Source organism: Schistocerca serialis, chromosome 3, assembly GCF_023864345.2.
Source record: "Schistocerca serialis cubense isolate TAMUIC-IGC-003099 chromosome 3, iqSchSeri2.2, whole genome shotgun sequence".
Lineage (NCBI taxonomy): Eukaryota > Metazoa > Arthropoda > Insecta > Orthoptera > Acrididae > Schistocerca > Schistocerca serialis.
This window is the reverse complement of record NC_064640.1, coordinates 849,354,101-849,372,560: the sequence shown is the minus strand read 5'-3', so window position 1 is coordinate 849,372,560 and position 18,460 is coordinate 849,354,101. Positions and strand designations below refer to the sequence as shown.

At 36.3% G+C, this 18,460-nt stretch overlaps 1 protein-coding gene across 1 annotated transcript in view; it reads left to right on the top strand.

The window, feature by feature from the left end:
• Positions 1-18,460, top strand: part of LOC126471263 (unconventional myosin-Va-like) — a 131,293-nt gene that overhangs the window by 41,921 nt on the left and 70,912 nt on the right. The window contains exons 4-6 of the mRNA XM_050099381.1: positions 15,851-15,974; positions 16,424-16,610; positions 16,696-16,894. Coding sequence (XP_049955338.1) covers positions 15,851-15,974; positions 16,424-16,610; positions 16,696-16,894 — 510 coding nt within the window. The remainder of the gene's footprint in view (positions 1-15,850; positions 15,975-16,423; positions 16,611-16,695; positions 16,895-18,460) is intronic.

The following is an 18,460-nucleotide window of genomic DNA, read 5'->3' as shown; positions in this document are numbered from 1 at the left end:
TCTGGCTATTGACCAGTGTTTTTCCTGTCATACCTTGGTCTCAGCATTTTGGTGGAATGCCGCCTTCTTTTGGCTCTGCGTACTAAGTACAGACTTCCCCAAACTTTACCTTTAATGTTGGCTGATAGGTCCCAGATGGTCGAACTGGTTCTCAGTTTCCTCCGTGAAAGTGGATTTTATTCTCAGTTTTAAGGTTTTTAACCTCACTCTGGTGTTGGGGCAGGCCCAAGATCCTCTTTTCTTTCCCTTTTACTCTGTTTTTATCTCTTTTTAGAATTAGTTAGTCTCCTTTTCCAGTACACACGTCTACATTCTAGTGGTTGATGCAGTAGAGGCAAGACCACCTGCTATTTAAAAGCATTCAGAGGTGGGATATTTCCTGCTTCTAGCATAGCCTTGGAGTTGCTCTCTTGCTGAATTCCCTCATTTTGTTTTTACCATTGATGGCACGACTGCACTTTTTTCATTTTTTAGCCTTTTCCTTTCATCGTTCTGACTTTTCTGAGATGTCAGACTTTCTGAATGGACCACATTTGAAACAAGGGACTGATGACCTTGCTGTTTAGTCCCTTCAACCCCAACCAACCAACCAACCAACCAACCAACCAACCAACTGACCAACCTAAAAATAACTCTCACACACCTTTGTGACAGTCTGGAGCATCTGAGTTAGGCATATTGTAACCCATCCTCTCTGCCATTGACAAATCTCATCCACTAACATTAACACATAGCATCCCCTTTGTTTGGAGATCAGCATCACCTCGTGTGTCCTTAGTTGTGTGTATTTCTCCAGAGCTTTCCACTATTTAGAACAAACAAACATAATTTTGGATACACCCTCAAACTGAATACACAACCCATAACTCACTACATAAACAGTACAAATAACAATAAAAAGTGCACAAAAAATACTACAGTTTGGAATGGTTCCCATAATCCAAGCATACTCTTCTTGACATGAAACCACAAGAAATGAACACCCTATCCCAAGAAAAATTCATGCACAAGTAAAATAATATTGCAAGTAACCAAAATTTCTTGCAAAGACTGCACTCATGCCCATTTTTGGTGGCAACACCACCTGGGGAAATGGAATCTGCATCACCCTACATCCCCCTCATAAGAACACTGCCCATGGTCCATTGTTATACACCAGACATGATATAACTCATTCTGTTTTGCTGATATACATGTGTTCCACTCCTGTATTGCACTTCATACCAAGCCTATTACTAGAAAACAGATCAAAGTGAAAACACTAACAGAAAAATAAGAGAACTATACAAACACAACAGAATCTACCATGAAGTTTATCATGTACTCCATATCTGCTATACAATAAATTATACAAAAAATATTCATAAAATATACATACAAACCACTTATGTGCGTGACCTGAGTGCATATGGTATCTTGTGTGCAGCCTGCATGCGAGTTTGATTCTTTACTCCCCTTTACTCTTGCCATCTATCTTCTTTCCAAGTAGTGGTGCTGGCAATTGTAGTAGTATCTGAAGCACCTTTAAAAGATTAACTGTGCTCCACCTGAGCAATGGTTTGTGTGTCAGAAACTGCAATGGAATGTTTACTAGTGATGTCATTTCCACAGCTTGATATGGCACATAATATTGCGTAATAAATTTCTTCAGTTTACTCTTTGGTTATAGGGGCCAGTTAACATTACCCTTCACTTGGCTCTGTACTCTGGCAGTTTAACTTTATACTGTCCCATTTTCTCTTGCCAATCGAATGCCTTGTTGCTTGGCTTTTGCATTTGCTTTCTTATATCTTTTAATGCTTTGCGATAATTCCATATGTTTCCCATTTTTTCCCTATCTTAGGTTTAATACCTCAAAAGGTTATGGCATCTTTCTTCCATGTGTCACCTTATATGGTTACAACCCAACACTAATGTGCGCCTTTCAATTATACACAGCCATTACACAGGGTAAGTAAACATCCTATTCATTATGGTGACTGTTGAAGTAATAGCTCAGCACCTTATCTATGGTTTGGTGAATGTGTTCAGTCCTCTCTTTAGACTGCAGGTGCAAGGACTGGTTCTTTGTTTCCAGATGTGTGATGGATGTAATGGCTGTTTCATTATCTCTGACATAATGATGTTGCCCTGTTCAGTGATTATCATGTTGGGGATGCCAAACTTCAGTAACCAGTTATTCACAATTGCTTGTGCTACTGTAATTGCTAGCTGATTTGTAATCTTTGCAAGGTAACACAAAAAGTGGTCTATGATAGTCAAAAAGGAGTGGTTTCCCATCATTTTTGGCTCAATGGACCCAAAACTGTTCATTCCAACCATCTAAAATGGCCTGGGTGATCCTGGTAATCATTGAATTGTGTAATCTTACCCTCCCTTGCATCACCAGTTGATTTTCACTCTTGTAAATAATTGACCGGTTTCATAAGCTTTGAGAGAAGTAAGATTTACGAATAAACTTTTTTACATATCTTCTTTCCTTATTGTTGGCTCTAGTTTGTCACATCTACGGGTTGATTCTTGAAGCTTAAATTTTTTTCACTCTGTAGGTTTCAAATTACATGCTAACTATTAAGTAAGTCTGCTGTGTAATTTCTATTTTTGTGCTTTTTTGATATCACACTGTCTTTACAATTTCCACTTCCATAAAGCCTAGAATTGCATTGTTATTGCCAAAATTAAAATCTCAATAAATTCCATCGGATCCATACCCACTACTACTTCATTCTGCAGTACTAAAAATATTCAAGAGATTTTACAAAACAAAAAGAGTTTACAAACTTTCTTGACAAAAGAGGGATCTTCACCAAGCTATATCATTTTATAGATGAGACCAGAAATAAATATTGTCAGATTGTGCAATTAACAATAGGAATTTTAAGTATGCCAGATATTTTGTAATTTAAAATATTTCTAAAAGAAAAGTAATTGTAACTGTACATAGAGTGTCAATACATATAGATTGTGATAAAGTAATAAAATAATTTCTCCTTGTGCATTTTAGTCTGAAATATAATACATCATATACAAAAGCATATGAAATTCTTTCAGTTAAATAGCTGAGACAATATTAACCTGTTCAAAAGGTAGAAAATATTTTTGGTATCTATAACTTCTGTTGAATAAAGGTAATGTTAGAGGATGGGGTCCCTTTACAGTATCCCCTTCACAAAATTTTGAAACTGTTTGTTTACAGTATTTTGTGACAGACTATAAAGTTTGACACTCGGTGTACAAAATGATGCCAAAAGGTTGAATACTGATGTATAGAAGTATCTGGTACATAACATATTACAGAAAACAGAAAAATATCTGCTATACAAGTCATAATCTATACATATGTCAGGGCAGGGCATTCAGCTTTTCAGATCTGTGGAGCATACTGTTAAAAGACAAATAATACAAAGTCAAAACATTACAACACTACACTATGGAAATAAGTACAGAGACTATAATTACAAATTGTAAGTACACATCCATAAAATCACACCTTCAAAGCCTTAAAAAGAGACGAGAAAAAATTCAGAGCCTAAGTGTACGATGAGTGACCCGACTCTAAAATTACGGCGATGGGTACAGACCAGAGGAATATACTCAATTATGAGTAGGAATATAGTACAAAATCAATCAGCTACATAAACCAGAGTATTTGAGGATATGTTGATTCATGAAAGGAGGGAGAGTCATAAATAGCTTTAAATGATGACATAATAAAGTAGCTTGAGGACAAAAATCAGTGTATGGAAGTAGCCATGTATACATCTTGTTATATTGACTATGCTAGCAAATAGTGTGGAAGACATACAAACTAACCTACATACATAAAGGTCTAGAAGACTCCTTTACAACTGATAAAACATATATATACATACTGATTCAAAGTTACATAATGTATTGGGAATTTAATCCCCCTACTTAAAAAAAAACTTACATTTATGTGAAATAACACTGTCTTTGGTAGTCTTGGTTAACAATTTACAAATCTCCGTCACAACACTGATGTAGTTGGCAGGTGCTTGAGTACATTACCCAGCACCTACGATTTCTTGTAAGTTGACTGGTCCAGCCAGGTACAGCCATACAGCAGTGTGGGAGTGAATCTACCCACAGCTTTCAGTTTCCTCCTTAGAGTTCTCAAACTTTCAGTCTAGCATTCAACCAAATCCTGAAACATTGTTTTATGTACTAATTATGCTGTTCAATACCTTCTTTACATCACACGGAGTATGCTCTCCCTATTAAGTTTCCAAAAGCAGTTACTTATGTGAGATGAGATTTAAAAATGGTTCACATATGAAACTTTGATAAACGGAGTTAACTGCAATGGAAAGAATAAACCAACAAGGTGATACACACAGATATACTAACATACTATTCATATTTTTTACAGTACAAATTATGTATATTATCCCATTTCAAAATTGCAAAAATATCTACTCATGTAGTCTCATAGCATATATGTATCATATTCTAAAGCACAAATCTATTACAAAACATCATTATATAGTGCATCATAAATTTGAACAGCCTATAGATAAGACAAAACTCTAGGAATGACATTATCTTACATACTACATTCTTGATAAACACATCACAATTATGTAGTCCTATGAATCTGCAAACGTAGTGTGTATTTTCTTCTAGATAATTAAGCAACCATGGTCATAGGTCTTGTCCTCTATACTAAAAGTCAACAGTACTTTAACATTTTACATACTTGCTTTACTTACCACTAGTTCCTCTTATCTTTACACGTGCAATGGACATTTCCACAAAATTCTTATTATGCTGGATCTTGTCTCTAAACTGTTCAGATATACCACCAATTGGTACCTGTCTCAAACAAACAGTTCCCTTCCCACTGATCAATCTTAATGTTAATGTATGGACATCCAAAATCTGAATCATCATCTCTGATAATAGACACTTCATATAAAATATCACTTTCAATTTTGTCAAATGCTACATCCACACTGTTTTTACAGGGTTTAATCAACTTTACTGATATCATATAATCACTTTGGTTACTCATTTTGTCAGGTATAGATTAAAGACAAGGAATGGATTCCATAGTGCAACTGACCTCACTTATTACAGAAGGAACACAAAAAATATATTACTGTCAAAATTACACTTCCTGCTCAGATCTTCTTTGACTTTATTCCACCAATTTGGATATAAATTTTGACTAACTACAGCTAACTTATTCCAGAATGTGCATTTTTCTATGTTACCATTAGTCTCGTCCAAAACAAACTTAAAAATATTTTGACCTTTTTCTCTTGGCTTACAGATAACTCATTACTCTGTGTGACATTAATGAAAAACTGCTTTGACTGGACTGGTATTCCAAGACTCTAACTTACATCAACACATACATCACCTTACCTTTATTCACAAATAACTCTGAAACTTCATTATTCTTAAACTCCACAACTACACGATAATCATCATAATCATAATCCCTGATGATGATTATGATTGATGATTATGATTGATGAGCATGATTGATGAGTATGATTGATGAGTGTGATTGATGAGTGTGATTGACGAGTACGATTGATGAGTATGATTGTTGATTATGATTGATGATCATACATTCATTCTGAATAAGCTACCAGTCTCAGACATACCAACTTCAGTCATTTCACAGCTCTCATTCGCATCTATATAAAAAATACTATCTAGTTCAGATCCAGTGGAGTCATCACCTGACTGGTATACATCAATAACACTGTTTTCTGACCAAAAGTAGAAATCCTTAGTACATACTGCATCAAAACTCTCATTAGTGTCACATTCTGGTTTGTAATTGGTACTGACAACACTATAATTAAATATAGTATCTCAAAACTTTTTATCAAAACATAAGTGAGAAAATAAAAGTGTAAATTGAAGGTCCCATGCTTTTTGTGTTTCCACGCCCCAAAACTATGGACCTTCATTGAGGCGGATTGCTGTTTCCCGAGTAGTTACATCTACAATTGTTTCTTCTATTAAATTGCCCTAGGTTATCCCCATTATTCCTATCCTGCTGATGTTAAAAATTTCTGTCTCTATTAACATTTTGATCCTGATAGAAGCTACCATTATCTCTGTTTCTGTAGTTATTACCGTTGTAATCTCTCTCATTATTATGGTACATGCTTCTTTCTACTGCCCTATCCAGCCTGTCAACATATTGTAAAAATTGTTCAAGGCAATCATCAGGCCTGTGCACTAAATCCCACTGCAACCTTTTTGGTAATCTCCTTTCGAGTGCATCAGTCATTGCCATTTCATCAAATGGTTTATCAAGGTGCATAAATTTCTGAAGTTGATTCTTACAAAACTCTTTCAGGGTATTGCCCAATTCCTATAATTAGGACTATTCAAAAGTTCACTTTTAATTCTCCCCCGTTCAGCTTCAAACTATAATTTATTTAAAAAACTTTTTTTGAAACTTTGAGATGTTTCCCACTGACTTAAATTTAGATTTACCCAAGACAGAGCTTCGCCTTCAAGACATCTTTTAACAAATTTAATTTTGTGACTGTCACAAATGCCTGACACACAACTCTCTTTACAGTGGTGCAGAAGATCTACTGGATGTGAATTGTCTTACAGAAAAAATTTTGATTGGAATGTTGCACCATGCAACTCTATTGTTTGAATGCAGATTTTTGTAAATACAGTTTTTCTGAACTGCTGAAATTTTTTGATCTAAAATATTTACATTAGTTTGCATACTGTTTTCAACATTTAAAATTCTTTGATTTAAACTACTAAAGTTCTGTTCCATTTTTTCTGCTATGACCTTCTGTTCAACTCTGATGTCATTAACATTCTTCATCTGTCTTGCAGACTCGGCAACTAACTCATTTTCCAAAACAATAAATTTATTTTCTAAGACATCAACTTTTTTGTTCACACTTCTTAATCCCTCGGACAACCTACTTTTTAGCTCTGAAACGTGATTACTAAGTTTGTCTGTTTGGTATTGTACCTTATCCATTTTACTATTGTTTTCAGCTTCTAGGTCATTTAATTGTCCTTGTAGTGAAGAAAATTTTCTATCATTGTCCGTGCTTATTTCAGTTGACTGCTCATTAATGCACTAAATTTACTGTTATTATCTGTCTTCATTTCCTCTAGCTTTGCCCAAATTAACTGCAAAATATCAGTTTTTATTGTTTCTTTGCTGACTACATTTTCACTCGGCTCATCCATGTCCTGACTGGGTCCCACAGCTTTCACTTCTACATCACACCTGCCCTCATCTCTATTCATTTTGTTAACAATCACACAAGTACACAAACAAATTAATTTCACAAATACTTTGTACTTAGCTTTCCTTTTTGATGTAACTCATTGTAGTTGTAAAGTCCTCTTTCAATTGATCTGGTGCATCATTATGGGAAATATCTCATCACTGTTGTTATAACTTGGCTGTGCAGCTCTCGGTCTTCTTCCTCTGAGTGATGGGAAATTCAATATAAACTGCAAATGGCACAAATCACTGTCCCTTCTCTAACAGACAAAACTTCATTATCAGTCAATTGATCACGCCACCAATTGTAAAATTACCCTCCCTCACATCAACAGTTGATTTTCACTCTTCTAAATAATTGACTTGTTTCATAAGCTTTGAGAGGAGTAAGATTGACAAATAAACTTTTTTACTTACCTTCTTTTCTCATCATTGGCTCCAGTTTTTCACATCTAGGGGTTGATTCTTGAGGCTTCAATTTTTTGACTTTGTAGGTTTTCAGATGACATGATAACTGTTAAGTAAGTCTGTTGTGTAATTTCTGTTTTTGTACTTTTTTTATTGTATCACACTTCTCTATATCACACTGTCTTTACAATTTACACTTCCATAAAACCAAAAATTTTATTTTTATTGCCAAAATTAAAAACATGTCCAATTCCATCAGAGTTGTGCCCACTATTACTTCATTCTGTGGTACTAACAACAGTCCAAAGAGTTTACAAAACAGGGTTTACAAACTTTCTTGACAAAAGAAGAATTTTCACAAAGCTATATAATTATTTTATAAATGAGACCAGAAATAAATTTAATAAATATTATCAGATTGTGCAATTAATAATAGGAATTTTAAGTGAGCCAGATAGTTCGTGATTTTATTTCGTGATTTCAAATATTTCCAAAAGAAAATAAAATTTTAAGTGTAAATATACAGGTAATACATATCAATTGTAATGAAATAATGTCTTTTTATACATTTTAGAGTGAAGTATAATACATCATTCACAAAATCATATGAAATTCTTTTAGTTAAACCGATGAGATAATATTAACCTGTTTATAAGGTAGGAAGTTTTTTTGCTATCGATAACTTCTGTTGAATAAAGGTAATGTTAGAGGAGGATGTCCCTTTACCAGTGGTACTTGCTGATGAAGCACACTATGCACCTAGCACACAATTTATCACATACTTGTCAACATCCTGTATTCACACTCTTCACCAATATTGTTGAGCAACCTTACAATCTATTGTTCTTTGACCTCTGTGCCCAATTAGAATGTGGGTGTGAACTTCCTTCAATACTTCTTCCCATAATGCAGCAGACATCATGATGCATGGCTCAAGCTTCAGTGCCCTACCTAGCATTCCATTGTGCATGGCAGATTGTGGCTATGTTTTGAATAGCTTGAAGTCAGCATCAGCAGTTAGCAGCTTCTATCATTCTGTATGGTTACAGCCAAGTGTCCATATGACACCAAACTTTCTGCTTAATCCGTCTGCATTTTATGTGCTTTCTGCCTGGCTTATAAATCTCCTCCAGTCAAATTTGTTTAATTTCAATTCCCACCAAGTCCACCTGCTTGGAGCCTCCTTCAAGCTTAATAGCCATTTTGACACTGTGTGATCATTTAAGACTCTCAATTTCCTGGCATAAATATAGCGCCTGAAGTACATGATACCACACATCAAACTCAACATTTCCTTTTCCACACTCAAGTAATTTTGCAGCTTCATTTTACTGTTTTGATGCGTAGGCTGCAAGGTGCTCTTTCCCATACACATCTTTGCTTATAGTACAGCCTCCTGGCTAGCTATTTGCATCACAGGACAGAACAAATTCCTTCTCATAATTCAGAAATATTAACACTACGTTGTCTGGTGATACAACAGTAGTGTCGTGCACAAAATAGCGGTCAATGGCCGGCGACATCACAGTGGTGTCGTCTGCATAGTGTCGCTCAGTGGTCGGTGACACCACAGTGGTGTCTTTAGCATAGGATGATGCAGTGGCCAGCGCCAGCACTTCAGTATCTTTTGCATTCTGTTGGTGTTTTGTTTAGGTAACAATAAGTTACACACATCAATAAGTTTCTTGTTTTTATAAGTACTTGCACCCTTTCATCATGGCAGATGAAAGAGAAAATAGGATTATTTACAATGAAGGTGCAGACGTCTTGACTGACATTTTGAATGACTTGGCTGATTAGGAAGAAGACACAGAATATCAAAAAAATTAAAGTGAAGCAGAATCGTAGGAAGATAGTAAAATACGTCCAAGAAGAATTCAGTGAAGGCTACGGTTTCCAACTGATTCGGCTGAATCAGATGAAGAAGACAGTGCACAGGGGTCAGACTTTGATTTACCAAAGACCAATAATAAATTTTAAGGATCCTCGGGTCCAAACATATTTCCCAAAAATACACAGAGCATCGAGGATATCGTAGAATTAGATGTCGGGAACGATCTATTTGAATATATGAGCAACGAATCCAACAAGTACTATAGTCAAAATTGCAAGAGAAGGAAACTGGATTTAAAAAATGCCAAATTTGTCAACGTTATGGGACCCAAGCATAGAAATTGGTTTGGGCTGCTATACTTATGAGAATTATAAATACAGCAAGGATTGATGATTATTGGTCAACAAATCCATTGATAGACACACTGATATTTTGCAAAACGATGTCCTGCAACCGATTCAGACAAATATTATCATTTTTACATTTTTCCAACAGCAACAGTAAACTGGATAATGCCGACCAGCTAGTCAAAGTGCAATTCGTAATAGATTATTTTTCCAAAAAGTTTGAAGAAATGTTTAATCCAAGTCAGAACATCTCAACTGATGAAGGAATGACACCATTGGGTGGACAGTTAAATTTTAAAGTTTATAATCCATCAAAAATTATGAAATACGGCATACTCATTCGGATGCTGTGTGATTTGAGTATAGGATACATTTCTTCATTCGAGATATATTCCGGTGCTGGACAGCCTTTAGCAAAAACAGTGATGGAACTATTGCACCTTCTGAGGGAAAGTGGCACCACTTCTTCATGGCTGATTATTATAACAGTGTAGAACTTGCAAAGGAGTTACTTGAAAAGAAAATTTGAGTTTGTGGAATGACATGGCAAAATAGAGGATTTCTGGAAAATTAAAGCTCACAAAAGTCAATGTTTTAGAAGCTTGTCATCTATGGAAAGGTGACAAGTGGCCAGTGACAAGCCAAGTAATCTGAATTAGTGCTGCCAGCGCCAAGTGTATAAATTTGTACGAGATGTGAGGACGGCAAAGTGCTAACATGAGGCTAGTTGTTAGTGCTCCTTTTATCTTTTTTGAATATGAAATTGGGAAGATCTTAGCTGTAAGTCGGTTAGTTTTAGTGATGTACAAATCAGTGAAGTTGGCCATACATAAATATAACATTTCTGAACCTCATTCCATGTTGATTAAGTATGATGTGGAGTCATTTAAAATATTATGGAGGATTTATATTAATGCATGGTTTTGCAGTGATATGTACCACTAAAACTCTCTTGAACTTCCAGCTGCAGCAATTGGTTTAAAACTCACAAGCTTTCAGTCAAGTACTCCTTGTCAACTGTCAAGTAGTGACTGTCTTTTGGTTGCCGCTAACATCCTTTACTGCTGCACTGCCTTACATGACGTCACTGGTGCTCACTCCAGCACCATATAGGGTAATGTTTGCATTGCGCCCCTGCTGCACCTGCTTCAGCTTTCTGATGGCTGTGTTACAATCCTTGCTCAATGGTAGGCTACCACCTTTGCTGAGGGTGTTTTCACAAACTTTTATCTATCACTTCTTTAATTATGCTATCCCAGAAGCAACTAGTCCATGTAATAAATGATGTCTCTTTGAATGCAGTATAATGTGAATATTCTAGAGCATGCTCTACTATCACTGATTTCTTATGACATGACAGGGGAAAGCATCTCTCTTGTTCTGTCTGACAGAAAACTGTCAATGCTCTCACAGTATTTTATATACTCCTGGCATTCTGAGGCCTACATCACTTTTACAGGTCTCGTGAGTTGTCAAATTTTTGTTGGAGGCCTGTAGACTGAATCTGTTTCATACCCCTTTAAGAAGTGGCTAATATTTCTGATTAATGAACCACAGAACGGAAAAAAACATAAGCTTCATTGAGTTTTATTCAGGGTCCTTCTGCTCCTGTGTTTTCAGGAAGGTGGTTTGTGAAATCTGGTAACAAGTGTATCTGTTTTCCTTGAATACTTTCTGTATGTGGCTCAGTTCCTTCAGCAGGTTTTCAGCATCTGAGACACCTTCCATACAATGCACTAAGATCCTCAGAACAGAATATTTTTGTGACAGATAGTGATAGCTGTTAATGTGCAGGTATCTGCAGTCTGCAGTATGTGTGGGTGGGTTTCCAGTAAACACTGTGGCTGACACACAAATTGCTTTATGGCAGATGAGGACATCAAGGAAGTGCAAGGCACTACCAGTCTCTACCTCCATTGTGAATTTGATGGTGTCATGGATATTGTTGATGTGATCCAAGAATTCCCCAAGATTTTTACATTCATGAGACCAGATGATGAATGTATACTCAATGTAATGATAAAAGCAACTAGGCTTTGCAGGAGCCACATCCAGTGAAAAGCATTTTTCTGATTAAAATATTCTATATTCTCCATCATACAAAATCAGATGGACGGCCTCACGTTGAAAAGTCCATTAGCTCTAGTTATACCCAACTTGTTTATGGAGAACATCATGCTGGACATGCCTCCTGCAAAGTCTGATTGCTTTTATCAGCCATTTCCTAAAGAGGCATGAAATAGATTCGGTCATCAGCGCTCCAACAAAAGTTTCACAACTCATCAGTCCTTTGAAAGATGGTATAGGTGTTTGAATGCCAGTAGTACATAAAATATTGTGTGGGTGTGGATATTTTTATGTTGGACAGACTGTGCATATTAATGAACAGTGCTGAGTAGAACACAAGATACTTTCACTTTTGTTACCCTGAGTGATCAAGGGTAGCAGAGCATGCTCTGAAAAACAGACATCACATTTCATTCAAAAAGACATCAGTTATTACACAGATGTGTTGTTTCTAGGATATCATAATTAAAAAAGCAATAGAGATAAAAATTTGTAACAACACTCTCAATGAAGTTGATGGCCTATAGTTAAGCAAGCCTTGGGACCCTACCATCAGAAAATTGAAGTGGGTGCTGTGGGTGTGCAATGAAAGTATTACACTATATGGCAGTGGAGCAAACACCAGTGACATCAAAGAAGGAAGCACTGCTGTATAAGTATGATGGCAGAAACCAAAAGATAGTCACCACTTGACAATGGCAGAGGAGTACTTGGCCCAAGGGCTTGATGATTTTACACCATTTGATGTTATTGTGAGGTCAAGGGAATTTTATCATAATGGTTAATTGTTTATCAGATCACTGTTGATGTTAACCTACAGCACTATCACAATTACAGTAAGCTGTGATCAGCAAGCCCGACCTCATGCACTTGCATGGCAGGTCTTAATTTTTTGGGAGATAAAGTTGCCTATTTTTCCCAGGTTTCAAACACATGTGTTTTATTTTTCCTAAATCAGTTATGGTGAATGATGAGATATTACTATTGAGGAGGACATGGTTGATTTGTCATTACCAGAAGGATGTTGAGCTAATCTTCCTCAATACTTTATTATATTGTACGCAGCTCATGTCACCCACATAAAACAAATGTCAGTTTCTAATCTGCAATTATCCTATATCAGTATCACAGAACCAGTATTGATTAAGAAGTGAAACTTTTTGCTCTCCACTCAGTCCTCTTGTTACAAGCTCATAACAGTTATCTACACTGCCTGTAGTTAATAGCTGTGATGTATGGGAACATTTCCTATTGTCAAGATTCAATTCAGTAATGACTTTCAATATAGTAGTAAGAAAGATTTGTTAGGAGGGATATTCTTAATGTAAACATATATTTAGAGGACTATACCATGACATGAAAGAATCCAGTTAGAGAACTATACCATGATAAATCAGAAAACTTAGACAGGCTGCAAATGACACTTTCTTAAAAGGGTACTTTTCTAACTGTTGCTAATTAACTTTGTCTAATTATCAGAAATTGTTATTCACTTAGCAAATAAGATGGATAAATGGTACAAACTTGGATCCTCTTTGCAACTATTATTGAGAAATATTTCAAACAGTTGATTATACACTTTTTAGCGAGCTTCTGTGCAACATATTTCTATCAGTGGAAGCAAAAGTTTCACCATGGCATACTCCTATTTTTATGAGAATGCTTTATAGCTGTGTTATCATAAGACTTCTGTATCAAATGAGCAGCAGCAGGAGGCCACTTTTGTAATCATAATGGGGATGTGCCAGTTTCTACCCTTTGTATAGGTTTTTTTTCTGTGGTTGTGCAGTACGACATAAGTGAAATGATTGGATGTAGATGTAGATATGAAGTGGAATGAATACCTCAGAATGGCAGTAGGGAAGGTGAATGGTAGACTTCATTTTAGTTGAAGAATTTTGGCAAAGTGTAGCTCATCCATAAAGGAGATGGTGTATAGAATGCTAGTGCTATTCATTCATTCAAGTATTTGGCATCCCCATCAGGTTGGATTAAAGGAAGACATGAAGCAGTTCAGAGTGGGCAGCTGGATTAGTTACCAATAGATTCAATCTGCAATTTGTCCCATGGGTAGATGCTTGATAAGAAATAGTAAGATACAGCTAAACAAGAACAAGGGTCTATTACAACCACAGTAGAGAGATTTAATAACAAAGGAAAACTCTTCTCAATAAAATACAATATAACTTCTCTGACACTAACAGGCACACACCTGGAGCACTCAGTGAATAAACATTGTGGGGCATGAAGACCATGCCACAGATAGTCCCTAATGACAGAGGTCGAGTGCTCAACATAGCTGGTTGACAGGTATGTCTCAGGATATCACTGGAAAGTTATAAGTGCTGCTGTGGTGGCTTCTGATCAGGCCCTGACTGATTAGCTGCTTAGAGGTGTGTGTGTGAATTGGCCCAGAACCCTGGTGTGGTGAACCGTCAAATCGTATTGGCTTGCACTGTCCTGTATAGATGGGACATGGAGGAATTCATGCCAATCCAGTTCTGCACACAACCCAGTTGAGGAAATAGGTCCCTGACGTGGAGGACCTCTGGTGGTGCTCGTCCTGCTGTCTGTCATCCTTTATGTGATCAGTTCAGTGCAGTGAGGCAATACCTTGTACCTATGCAAGCCCATGATGGTTCAGTGTCTGAGGGGTTGCTGATCCCTTTAGGTGAATGAGGGGTACATGGCACCATCAGCACACAAGTGTTATGAAGATGCTTTATGAACTTAAATGAGAATCCCTTGAGGAAAGATAATGCTCTTTCTGCAAGGCGTTATTCCTGAAATTTAGAGAACCAACATTTGAGGCTGACTACATAATGAATCCACTGCTACCAACATGCATTTCACATAAGGATCATGAAGATAAGATGTAAGAAATTAGGGCCTGTATGGAGGCTTTTAGATATTCATTTCTTCATTGCTCCATTTGCAAGTCAAACAGGAGAGGAAGTGATTAATAGTGGCACAAAGTACCCTCTGCTGTGCTCTATATGGTGGTCTGCAGTGTATGTATGTTGATTTGTTATTAGTAGTCAACCTGCTTAGCTGAGTGGCAATGTGTTTGCCTGCCATGCAGTGGGCCCAGGTTCGATTTCCGGCCATGTTGTGTCACCACCACCACCACCACCACTACCACCACCACCACTGACATGCAAGCCACCCAACGTTGCGTCACCTGAAATAAGACTTGCAACCCGGGGCTGAACTTTCCTGGATGGAGCCTCCCAGGCAACGAGGCTACAATGTCATAATTTTTGTTTTTTAAAAAGTGCTCATTCATAGTTAGCATTAGAGTATTTTAAACATGTTTATTATGGCATTTAGACATGGTGGTGAAACTGAAATAAAACTTGGATGTAGATTTTAGTCCATAACATAAAACAACTATTTCTTTAGGCAACATTTGATGTTGCAGGCTACACACGACACTGTTAAACATTTGGTATGTGCAGTGGCTGTAGGTGTTTATTATTGTTATGATGAAACTGATTATAAAATAAACAGAGCTGCAAAAGACCCAACTATTAATATGAACAACCCCATTCACCAGTAGTGTTAAAAATTATAAATAGCTCCATTTTCAACTAACTGTTAGGGAAGAGGACCAGAGAAAATTGACATTTTTACAGCATGTTTGTTTAACAAATACTCTGTTGAGAAACAGACTCCAATGTGGACACAGTTAAGAGACAAGGTTCTTCATACTTATAGATGTGTGACAGACTCTGAGGTAATCTCAAGTATGCAATACTACAAAGACCACTGCATATTAAGGTACCTCAAATTGTACATAAAAAATGATAAGTGATATCATTACATAAAAATCTTTTTTGAGCCAGGAACATAAACTGAGCAGTGTTGAGTCAGTTTAATTCTGTTTTATGTATCTGTTACCTCTGAGGCATCATTCTTGAGACACCTTTTATATGTCAATTTCAGTTGCAGCAACTGGAAGTGGAAAATCGAAGATTACATGCAAATATGACTAAACTTCAGCTATCATTCGATGATTGCTGTTCTAATCAAACATTAGATGATGGTCCAGGGCGAGAAGAATTGCTAAGTAAGATCAAATTGTTCCTTCATCATAGTAAGGATCTTTCTTGTTGCTGTTGTTCCCAAATGGCCAAGTTCATGGTTTTCATTCTGAAAAATAGTTTTTTTTCCTCCATAGCTGCTCTTTCTAATAATTGAGGACTTCTGTAAGTGCAGGTTTTTACAAATACTGCCAGTTCTAGACAGAAATAATTATTCTATCATACTACATGCTAAAGGTATAAAATTGCTATAACACTAAAACAAATATAATAGATATAATGTTTGAGAATGTGTTCCTGATGTGCATTTTAAGTCTGTGTTTCCAAATACTCTAGGGATGGTAACTTGACATTCACAGGTGACTGTTCAACAGCATAACATCTGATTTTCTACACGACTGGTGTTATTTTCTTATACTTGAATTAGTATTAATTTCATTTATTTATGACAGTTTATAAATTTGTTCTCATTCAGAGCAGTACATTCAGCTGCAACTTGAAGTTGACAGATGGAGAGAGGAATGCATTCAGTTACACAGTATTCTAGCAAAGCAAACTGAAGGTTTGAAGAATGTTGCTAGTATCAACTATGAAAGTCATGTACACTTAATAAATGAGGTTGTGGAGCTAGTACTGGAATTTGAAGCACAGAAGATAAACAGGTATTTGCAAAAATGCAGTACCATATCTTATTTTTGTTAATTAAGTCTGGGAATCATTAACTCTCTAAACTGTAAATTCATGTAGGCAGCTGGAAGATGAATTGCACCAAGAGAAAAATAAGTGGCAAGCAGAAAGAGAACAACTCCAACAAGAAAATGAGAAACTCAGAGAGGAGAATGATAATCAGCACAAGCTTTTGCCTCCAAGCTTAACTAAAAGCCCACAAACTCAAACTGAGGCTTTTATGCAGCATGAAATTATAAGAGTGACTTCAGAAAAGCTGGTGAATATTAATTCAGATCATATTAATGTTTAAAAACTTCATTAAAACAGCTTATAGCATGTACAGGATGTCTTAGGAGGAAACACACATGCATGAAGAGGTGATAATACAGACTGCTGTAATGGGGAAACAATGTATTATTCTATGCTTTCTTCTCAGTAACAAAACTTAACAATAGTAGAATGCATAGAGGACTGAGACCCAATCAGCAATAACAGTTGTAGTTTTGTGTGGTCTTTTTAAGAGTTCATAATTATGCCAATTTTTTAGATGTTTCCAGTTAGTCCCTTACTTAATGCTGAACTTCATGGCTAAGCACAAATACCATTCTGTTTTCTCTGTCAGGTACTAGTGGAAAATGTTTGTTGCTTTCATCTTGTGACCCAGCAGTGAAGTGTCCATTTCATTTTTATTCTTTCTTTTTTTATTTTTTCTCTTTTTTTTCTTGTGTAGTTGACTGTGCTGAGTGCTTTTGCAGTGCAGTTTTTTTCTGTCATTGCAGATTAGCATGGAATGAAAGTAAACTCTCACTTCACATACTTCATTCTTCAAATCAAATCCTTGGAGGGTGTTTGTAAAACTTTACATTCAAATTTGATTGAGGAATAACCAACAGTACAAAATGCCCTCTCATAGTGACTGAGTGACACACTTTAGGGATGTTACCCCACCTCTCTTCTCTGCTTCCACCTTTTCCCTGCCTCATCCCCTTGTCCAGATTCCTGTGATGAAACTTTCTTCCATCACCACCATTAAAGCTGGTATCCTCTGGGTGAGCACCTACGCACTAACATGAGATAATTACCTTTATTATTCAATTAAGCAAAACTCTGAATAATTGTCTTTCCAGCCAATAAAATTCATATTCTTGTTAATAAAAAAAACAGTTTATTTTCTATTGGAATCAATTTACACCTGCAGTTGTTACACAACTGATCTTCGGTCTTAATTTCTTAATGTTTGTTCTTTTCTGTGAAAAATTTCATTCTCTCTTTGTCAAACTAGTATTTGTATACTATGCTACTCCTAATTTCCTATAAACCATATTATAATTTTATCACTACTTTCATAACTTTTTATTCTATTTTAATAACAGCTATTAAACCCCACTATATTACTAAAACAACAATCACCCTTATGGCTGCATTCATTACTATGCAATGTTGGGTTTGAAACATTCCTTTTGTCCATATGTCAGAGCTTCTGTGGCATTGCATGCAATTCCATCCATGGCAGCAGTTGGAATGCACTACTCTTAGCAATGACCAGTGTGCTACACAAATAATGTGATTTACTGCTCTGTAGATTTAATCTGAAGCATTATTAGTAGAACTGGATAACTTCTCGGCACTGCCACACTACCCAGTAAGTTGAAATAAGGGTTGCCAGCCTTGACTTGACCTGTGAGAGAGGGTTGAACTTTTCACTACTCCAGAGTCAACAACTGAAGGCCCTGTACTTACCAAACTACTTTCAGGACAGATTCAGAGATATGAGCTCTGGACTGGAAAATGATAAATGCTGTCAGTTGAATACATCACTTCCAGCTGGCTACTGGCAGCTGTT